Here is an 8,876-nt window from a genome sequence, read left to right as displayed (position 1 = left end):
GGGAGTGGAATAAGAGTGTGTTTTGGGAAGATACTTGACTAACAGACTTGGAGCGTGTGGAGTGGAGGTTGCAGTACAATGGCATCTATAAACATTCAAAGAGTACATCATGATAAAGATCTGTTAAGACCAGCAGATTTGTGTTCATTGCCCTACTTGTGGACAGCCCTGGGTGAGCTTCCTAGCAGTGGTTCTCATGAAGATTGCTGAAGAGGCTAGGGACAAGCAATGATTTCTCCACTCTCATGTTGTCATGAGGAGCAACACTCATTTGACTCTACAAAGACTCATTGAAAGAAGTTACTTTCCCAGGAAGGTTCATTTTTAAGTGTGACGCACAAATTGAGATTACATGAGATAAAATGAAATATTCAAGATATACTGGCCACAAAAGTCCTGATTTGCTTTACAGGTGGCTTAAAAGTTTGGTGCGATTCATCGAGTATTTAAAGGCATGGATGCCCCTCAGCTTAATAACTCACACTATCCAAGCAACATTAGAAAATTAAATTGAAGAAAATGGCAAAATCAAGCATAGCATTTGTTCACCCACTTGCTTGCCTCCTCCTTGCGAGTGTTGTTCATGTTTCAGCATTAGACAGTGATGTTAGTGGAGACCTCTCTGGTATAGTATATATAACTTGGTCTAAAGTTTTGTTTGACTCTTTGTCCATGTAAATTTGTTTGCAAGGCACTATGAGATCTCTAAAGGAGGTACTTCCTACAAATGGAACTTCATCAGACATTGGTGTCCCACTGGATGTAGTTGACAAAGTACTTCGCATAGTCACTCAAGTTATAGCCAGTCTAAAGGACCTCGTCCTCAAAGTTCCTTTCCTATGTGTCATCCTTTATCCCGTGATTATCATCCTTGAGATCATTGTGATCTACATCCCTGGTGGCTTCCCTTGCCCAATTATCATTGGCATCATCTGCAAGTATCTGGGCAATGCCATTCCTGTGTGGACTCCAATCAAGTTCATCAAAGTTGATCTAACTGTTATCTTGAGCCTCACAACAACTATCAAGCTTCTGCAGAGTGTGATTATCCTTGTTACTCCAAACAGTTGCATTTTCCTTGTGCTGAGTGCACTGGTCAATATCCTTAAGTCCGTGCTTGCATTACTCTATTAACCTGTAATAGCTGATAAAGATTAAAATAAACAATAAAATAAAACTCTACTAATTTTAAACATGATGTCAGATCGCCCCCATCCCCCGCATTCTCAATGCACGAGATTCGTCCTTGGACAGAAACCCTTTGCGGATTTTGGAGTTTGGAGAACAGAATCTAGATTGTGCTTGATCGTTTCTCTAATTAAAACGGCTATGAAAATCCTGTTGTATCCAAAATGGCATCCTCAGCTGGACATGCATTGCAACAAAGTCATTGTCCATTTCACACTAAAGCTAAGATTCCTCTCGGGGTCATGGACTTGGCATGTGCCTTTGACTTGATGGCAACATCACCAAGAAGGCCAGAGCTTAGGAGTAAGAACAAAGGCACAAGAAACGATCGATTGCAAGAATACCATCCCCAGCACCTCGATCGAGCTTGGTGCAGCTCGCGCGCCTAGCACACTCTCACTTGAATCAGTTCGCTCACTAGGACAGCCATTCAGAACTCAAGGTGAAAGCTGCGACCAAGTAGTATTTATTGAACAGACTAATATACTACTAGGCATGATCAGGTGACGCAAGTGGCACAGTGCCGCTACCCAGAAAAGATGCTGTGGTAGTGGCTGTAGCAGAAAGCCATGCGCACCTGGAGAGACTGGAGAATGGCACAAACACTTCCGGCAGGAACAACACCACCGTAGAGACTCATCAGTCTCGCCGCTGCTGACCCGGCACTGACCCTGCCACCCCGAAACCGACAGCTCAATGCCCGCAGAATCTATGACCGGCCCTCCAGCCGAAACAGCAGCAAACGCCAACAGCATGTTTTTCGCCTCTTTGAACAAAAGAAAACACCTCATGCCGATGGTGAACAGCGGTTTGTGTTGAGAAGATCCCTTGAAACCTGAGGGTATGCCAGCACGCGCACGGAAACTCTGAGCTGAAAGATTCAGTCTCATAGATTTAAAGGCCACTCTGCCGATGTGGATGGCTTCTGGCTTTAAAGATTGTATAAATTTAATTAGATAAAGGGTAAACTTGTAGCCCTTTGCTCCTTTGTTCATATGTTGTGCCTCAGATTGATAACTAAGCAACATTAGATGAAAAAGTCGAAGAAAATGGCAAAATCAATGGCAAACTTGCTTTCTAAAGTTTTGTTGTTAAATCTTTTTGCAAGGCACTCTACAGGAGGTACTACCTATAAATGAAACTTCATCAGCATCAGACTGGATCTAGTTGGACAGAATGGTCACTAAATGTTAGGCACCAGATCAAGATAATAAGATAAAGAAAGGGCCTTGTAATCAAGTGATCACCCCTTTTACCATTTGCAGAGTTTGCTTACAACACTACTTTTCACTCATCTATCAGTATGGCTCCGTTCACAGCTCTTTATGGGAAAGAAATTCAGGAGTTTCCAGTCCTAGGTGAAACTTCAAGTGAACAGGATGTTTTACAGCATATTCAAGAGATGGAAGCTTTTCAGCTCCTACTCCATAAGCAACTGGACACAGCCCATCATTCTATGAAGGTGATAATTGACTGAGGTCATTTCGATCATTCAAGGTGGGTGACTTTGTTTACATCAAATTTCATCCAGAAAGGCATACTTTGGGACATTAGGCTTTAGCTTGTTCGAAGCTGCATCCAAAGTTCTTTGGACCATTTGAAGTGATGGCTCAAGTCAATGAGGTTGCTTATCAGTTGCAGCTTCCCAGCTCATCACGGCTATATGATGTCTTCCATGTCTCCTAGCTGAAGCTTCATATGGGACCATCACCAACTCCCAGCATTTCTGCTACTATACTAGAGTCTTGGGTGGTATTGGGTGACCATACACTCCTTCAGCCAGAGGCAGTGGTAGCAGTGGGCTTTATAACTCTTTGCAAAAATTATATTCCTCACTTCCAAATTCACTGGACATGATTCATTACTTGACACCTGGGTTGATCAGAAGCAATTCCACCAGCTATGCACTCTCTTTTAGTTGGAACCACTTGTTTCTGCGACTGTTGAGGGACCAATAGACATTTTTTGGGGAGGGGTGTGATGTTATGAAGCATTCTCATTGCCTTTCTTAGATGGTTTTGGCTTGGACAATTTAGACTTGGTGAACAAGGTATGGCAAGGATTCCTCATAAAATGAGAACACGGTACATAAGGTAAATTATATTTTTGGGGTTCTAATTTCTTCTCTCCCCTCTTCCGATTTCTCTCTTTTCCTCCTTTGTATGGAATATATAAGTGATTCCTGCCAGGAGATCTGGGTGGATCTCAACAAGGATCAAGTCCAAGACTGTCTAAGATTAAATGAAAAGTAAAACTTTATGTACTTATTCAAAGTTTAATTAAAGTATTCATTTATGAAATTGAGGATCCAGCTTAGTGGCATTAGTTGGAAAAAGGCAAAGCTTAAAACAATAATTTTTAAAAATTGTGCATTTTATCAAAGCTTAATAGAGTAATGTTATTAGGATATCACCCAGCACAAGAAAAATGCAACTGCTTGGAGCAACAAGAATAATCACACTCTGTAGAAGCTTGATAGTTGTGGTGAGGCTCACAATAACAGTTAGATCAACTTTGATGAACTTGATTGGAGTCCACACAAGAATGGCATTGCTCAGATACTTGCAAATGGCACCCAATGATCTCAAGGATGATAATCACCAGATAAAGGATGACACATAGGAAAGGAACTTTGAGGACAAGGTCCTTTAGAGTGGCTATAACTTGAGTGACTATTTCAAGTACTTTGTCAATTACATCCAGTGGGACACCAATGTTTGATGAAGTTCCATTTGTAGGAAGTACCTCCTTTAGAGATCTCATAGCGCCTTGCAAACAAATTTACATGGACAAAGAGTCAAACAAAACTTTAGACCAAGTTATATATACTATACCAGAGAGGTCTCCACTAACATCACTGTCTAACACTGAAACATGAACAACACTCGCAAGGAGGAGGCAAGCAAGTGGGAGAACGAATGCTATGCTTGATTTTGCCATTTTCTTCAATTTAATTTTCTAACATTTCTTGGATAGTGTGAGTCATCCCTTTAAATACTCGACAAATCACACCAAACTTTTAAGCCACCTGTAACGTAAATCAGGACTTTTGCAATGAGTATATCTTGAATATTTCATTATATCTCATTGAATCGCTTTTCAAAATAGGAGAACAGCCGAATATACTCGTCCAGTTATTGGATTCAAACCAATCGTTCCAGTTATTTGTACGTGACAAGAAAGTGAACTTCAGAATTGTTGACATCACACTACAAAGGGCATGTCCGTCTTTACAAGGGGACTAAGTTGCTGTAGCAGCTGCGAGGGGCTAGCTGAAGGCTGGCAGAACTGAATCTATCTATAGCTAGCATAAGCATGTGTAGATGTCAAGAAAAATTTGGCATTGTCAATATAGGTCTAAATGGTGGTTTGTAAAGCTAAACTTCTCACCAGTTGAAAAAGAAATGAATTTCCAGTTTAAAAAACACATTTAATTCAAGATTTATTTTATTTTAAACATAGAGCTTAATAGAGTAATCCCAGCACCGACTGAAGGATATTAACCAGTGCACTCAGCACAAGGAAAATGCAACTGTTTGGAGTAACAAGGATAATCACACTCTGCAGAAGCTTGATAGTTGTGGTGAGGCTCACAATAACAGTTAGATCAACTTTGATGAACTTGATTGGAGTCCACACAGGAATGGCATTGCCCAGATACTTGCAAATGACTTCAATGATAATTGGGCAAGGAAACCCACCAGGGATGTAAATCACAATGATCTCAAGGATGATAATCACCGGATAAAGGATGACACATAGCAAAGGAACTTTGAGGACGAGGTCCTTTAGACTGGCTATAAGTTGAGTGACTAATTCAAGTACTTTGTCAACTACATCCAGTGGGACACCAAAGTCTGGTGCTGATGAAGGTTCATCTGTGGGAAGTACCTCCTTTAGAGACCTTATAGTGCCTTGTCAGAACGATTTAAGAGTTAACAAACAAAACTTTAGACCAAGTTATGGCATACCAGAGAGGTCTCCACTAACATCAGCTGAAACATGAAGAACACTAGCAAGGAGGAGGCATGCAAGTGGGAGAATAAACACAATGTTTGATTTTGCCATTTCTTCGATTTAATCTACTTAGATAGTGTGAGTTATCAATCTGAGGGACATTCATGCCTTTAAATACTCGACAAATCACACCAAACTTTTAGGCCACCCATAAGCAGGACTTTTGCGACGAGTATATCTGTGATTTTATGTCAAGCTCCAAAAGTCCGCTTCGTCTATCCAATCATATGGCGCCCTCTCAACCACGAGAAAGTCTCCTCGAATATCCTTGGCCAGCCGAATATGCTCGTCCAGATATACGGATTCGAACCTAATAGATCGCTCCAATTATTTGTACTGGTAAAATCTGTAAAAACTTACCAGCCTTTACCGAAGGGAGGAACTGGTAAACTCCAGGTATCACTTCGAAGAAGCGCACCAGTAAACCTATGGCCAGAAGAACATATCAAAGGAATCACCACTGGAGTATATCTCAACTGGAATTCCACTCTCTTGTCCGAGACAACCTCCATCGTGGAGGCCACCACGAACGCTCCAGAGGGTGGAAATGTGATGACATTGTTTAATCGATTCTCGCCCACATCGATCACCTGCATAGAACAAGAGCCTAGATTTCATTCCTGTGGTCTTTGTTCTTTCACCTGGAGAATGTCGCCAGCGCGAGTGCCAAATAGAGGCGCCTTGTCCACGATGAAGAGCTGCTCCTTCTCGGTCGTCCACAGCATCCTCCACGTCCCTGAGAGGCGCGAATCGGTGGTGATTCCATCCGAGCTCGCCGACTCGGCAGCGAGCGCCTCGAATGCGCGAAGAATCCTCTCTTTTCTCCTCTTGTCCTTCTGGCTTCTCAGCCCTCTCTCATCGTCGGAGATGAGCCCTAGCAGTTCATCCCTCGTGGCGATGGAAGCTCGGCATTGGTGTTTGCTCGATCCGGCAGCAGCAGCGTAGCGAGTGGGAAAGATCGTGGCTGGGGTGGAAATATTTCCTAGTGACACCATAGCCGTGAGGGTTTTTAATTCTATCTCGAAATATTTTAATAGAGAATGAGAGATGATGGCCATGGACCACAAACACTATCAAAGCAAATAAATCTGTGACATGAAATCCGCATAGAGATGAATCCTCTGGTGCCGCAGCGTTTTGCACAACGCCTCTGGCCTGTCCAGTCCTTCCCGTGGCGTGCGCCTGCTTTCATTCCTTCCAATGGCTTTAAGTGTTTTGCATTGTAGGCGGTCTGCATCGCTTTTGAGCTTGAAAATGAGTGAGTGATGACACTGTTCGCCTTCGTGCCTGGGTCATGATCTGTAGCGTAATTAGCCGGTGGTCTGCTTTTGTGACAAAGTCCAGGAGCTCGATATTCCTAACGACTTTGCAGTGTACTCATCGTAATCAGGTGTGCTACAACTGGTGTCCACGTTCTCCTGCTGCCAGCCCGCCCAGATCCATGATGAGTTGCCGTGCCTGGGTATAGCACAATGCTATTGCCAGCGGAACGAAAAGGCTACTTGTCAATCTATCTGGTGCTTGTCTCGTCTAACGCCTTGTTGTGCCTTTGGTGATGCTTTGTAAGGTACTTGAACATTGAAGTCAACCATGGCATTTTGCCTCTATTTAAATAGCCTAGCTGTCCTGCAAGCATTGTGAATAGTGGGTGGAAAGGAGCAACACCGGCCGTAGTTTTTGCAGCTGCGGGTTTTGGGGCTGCAGGATCAGCACTGGGTCGGCAGCGGTGAGTCTGATGAGTCTTTAGGGAGGTGCTGTTCCTGTAGGAATTCTGTGCCGCATTCTCCAATCTACAGGAGCTGCAGGTCTTTCCGCTAAGGCTTCAACCATAGCATTGGTTGTGGGTGGCAGCATTGCTGCCACTTATCATGCGATTGACAGTTGGCAAAGGAACTTTGAGGACGAGGTCCTTTTCAACTGATTCTCTTGGCTCCCGTCCCAATGTGTGTTGTGGTGGCAAGTAGAGAATGTGATGTTGTAGCAAAAGTAGAGCCACAAGCCAAGCCAAAGGACCTTGTCTTCAAAGTTCCTTTGCGAAGTGTCATCTTTTATCTTAAATTTAAGTGTAAATTTGATCCTCATCTAAAAGAAATAAAATGGATTAGTGATGTCATGATGATGTGAAAAATACCATTGTGTTCAAGGCAATCTTTACATTCTGTAGATATGCCAAATAAGCAAATCTAGACACTTTTCATAAATCATAATTAACAACCAAGAAAAAAAAAAAACATACTCCTGTAAAAACAAAAAGAAATGGAGATGTCAACACTTTCTCTGATAGGAAACTATACTTTGAGATGTTTTAAAAAATGGCTCTGCTTAAGGTTTTGAAACATGCCCAAATCAGATCTTAAACTTACATAGTAGTTATTTTGATTCAGTTTCATTCTTACCTTCATAACCCATAGCCTTCAGATGCTAAGACTTTCAATGTTAGGATCCTATCCCTTACACCCTAAGACAACTGGCTAAAGGGGTGATTACTTGATTGCAGGGCCCTTTCTTTATCCTATTATCCTGACCTAGTGCCTAACAATCCTTCCTCTCATCAGGGAATGATCGTCTGCAATCATACTTAGGCCACTATCTGGTCACCATGGTCCTTCTTTTAGGGTCTACTAGGTTCACCATGTTAATATCCTTCAAAATATTCCTGCCCTACTTATCAGCCACAAGAATTGAATTGGCACAAAAAGACAAAGATCTAGTCACCCTAAACTATGCTACGCCATCCTCACCACCCAACCACCCCCGAACTACCTCAAAAGCTCCACTACGCCATTGCTCCACTATGAGCCCTAGGGTAGGTTAAGTCCCTTACCCTAACATGCCTTAATATACCCTTAAGCCTCCCTTTGACCGACATTGACCACATAGTCAAAGCTGGCGCCTAACAATTCTTCCCCCCCAACAAAGTCCTTGTCCCAAGGACGAGTTGTACCGGTGATCACCCTTTCTGGGGAACCCTGCTCAAGCTCCTGATCCATCTTCTACAGCCATATATATCAAGGAGGCATTGGGCCCGTCACTCCGAGATAGTACACCTTTCAACTGGCTGACATAAAATACTAGATGAATTTTTACCCCAGCTTGCAGCTGCACCCTATAAGCCGCTTTACCAATGCACTCCAGCACTTCATATGGACCAGCATATCGATAGGAAAGTTTATCACTCTTCCCTGTCCGTAAAGGCACTAAGGTGTTCCGCCGCTCACTTGACGGAAAGATCACGCGCACAAAGACGAGATCACCCACCTTATATTCCCAGAATTGGCGATGCTCATTAGCAAACTTCTCCGCTCTATTTTGAGCTGCTTGCAAATTCCATTTGCACACCACCAGAATCTCATCAAGTTCTGTGGCCAGATCAGTTGCCTCGGAATCAAGCTTATCTTGAACGTCCTTACTCAAATGCAATCTCAACTCCACCGCTGTTCGAGGATGCCTTCCAAACATGGCAAAGTAAGGACTTAGCTTGGTTCCACTGTGTTGGCTATTGTTGTAAGTAAATTGCACCAATGGAAGATATAAATCCTTTCAAGACCCCCAACAAGATTAAGACTGGAAAATGCAAAAGACAAAGAGAAAAACTAATGGAAACAAAGAAGAGGCCTTAGACTGGTGTTGATTCAGATTGTGGAGAAATGGAACAAGGCTAACCTATATAT

At 42.8% G+C, this 8,876-nt stretch overlaps 2 protein-coding genes across 3 annotated transcripts; both read right to left on the bottom strand.

Annotated features, from left to right (window-relative positions):
- Positions 1–4,597: 4,597 nt before the first annotated feature.
- Positions 4,598–5,256, bottom strand: LOC9632561. Its single transcript, XM_002960494.2, has 2 exons — positions 5,160–5,256; positions 4,598–5,102 (listed from the first exon to the last, which is right to left on the bottom strand). The coding sequence occupies exons 1-2, from the start codon at positions 5,254–5,256 to the stop codon at positions 4,654–4,656; spliced, it is 546 nt and encodes a 181-aa protein (XP_002960540.1). The 3' UTR covers positions 4,598–4,653.
- LOC9632560 (probable plastid-lipid-associated protein 11, chloroplastic) lies at positions 5,234–6,353 on the bottom strand. Of its 2 annotated transcripts, XM_002960493.2 has the most exons (4): positions 5,847–6,353; positions 5,683–5,795; positions 5,566–5,631; positions 5,234–5,515 (listed from the first exon to the last, which is right to left on the bottom strand). In XM_002960493.2, the coding sequence occupies exons 1-4, from the start codon at positions 6,261–6,263 to the stop codon at positions 5,392–5,394; spliced, it is 720 nt and encodes a 239-aa protein (XP_002960539.2). In that variant the 5' UTR covers positions 6,264–6,353; the 3' UTR covers positions 5,234–5,391. The 2 variants fall into 2 exon arrangements, with proteins under 2 accessions (XP_002960539.2, XP_024540839.1); XM_024685071.1 differs by having other exon boundaries at positions 5,566–5,795.
- Positions 6,354–8,876: the final 2,523 nt, after the last annotated feature.

This window comes from Selaginella moellendorffii, unplaced genomic scaffold (genome assembly GCF_000143415.4).
Source record: "Selaginella moellendorffii unplaced genomic scaffold, v1.0 SELMOscaffold_0, whole genome shotgun sequence".
In the NCBI taxonomy this organism is placed as follows: Eukaryota; Viridiplantae; Streptophyta; class Lycopodiopsida; order Selaginellales; family Selaginellaceae; genus Selaginella; species Selaginella moellendorffii.
Note: the sequence above shows the minus strand (reverse complement) of the source record. Positions and strands in the feature narration are given on the sequence as shown.

Excerpts from the sequence above, each read along its gene's own strand:
- LOC9632561 (XM_002960494.2), bottom strand. The coding sequence starts at position 5,256 with ATGGCAAAATCAAACATTGTGTTTATTCTCCCACTTGCATGCCTCCTC. Across the intron at positions 5,103-5,159 it reads TGTTAGTGGAGACCTCTCTG|GCACTATAAGGTCTCTAAAG; the intron begins GTATGCCATAAC and ends CGTTCTGACAAG.
- LOC9632560 (XM_024685071.1), bottom strand. The coding sequence starts at position 6,263 with ATGGCCATCATCTCTCATTCTCTATTAAAATATTTCGAGATAGAATTA. Across the intron at positions 5,796-5,846 it reads GCGCTGGCGACATTCTCCAG|GTGATCGATGTGGGCGAGAA; the intron begins GTGAAAGAACAA and ends TGTTCTATGCAG. Across the intron at positions 5,516-5,565 it reads CCTCCCTTCGGTAAAGGCTG|GTTCGAATCCGTATATCTGG; the intron begins GTAAGTTTTTAC and ends GCGATCTATTAG.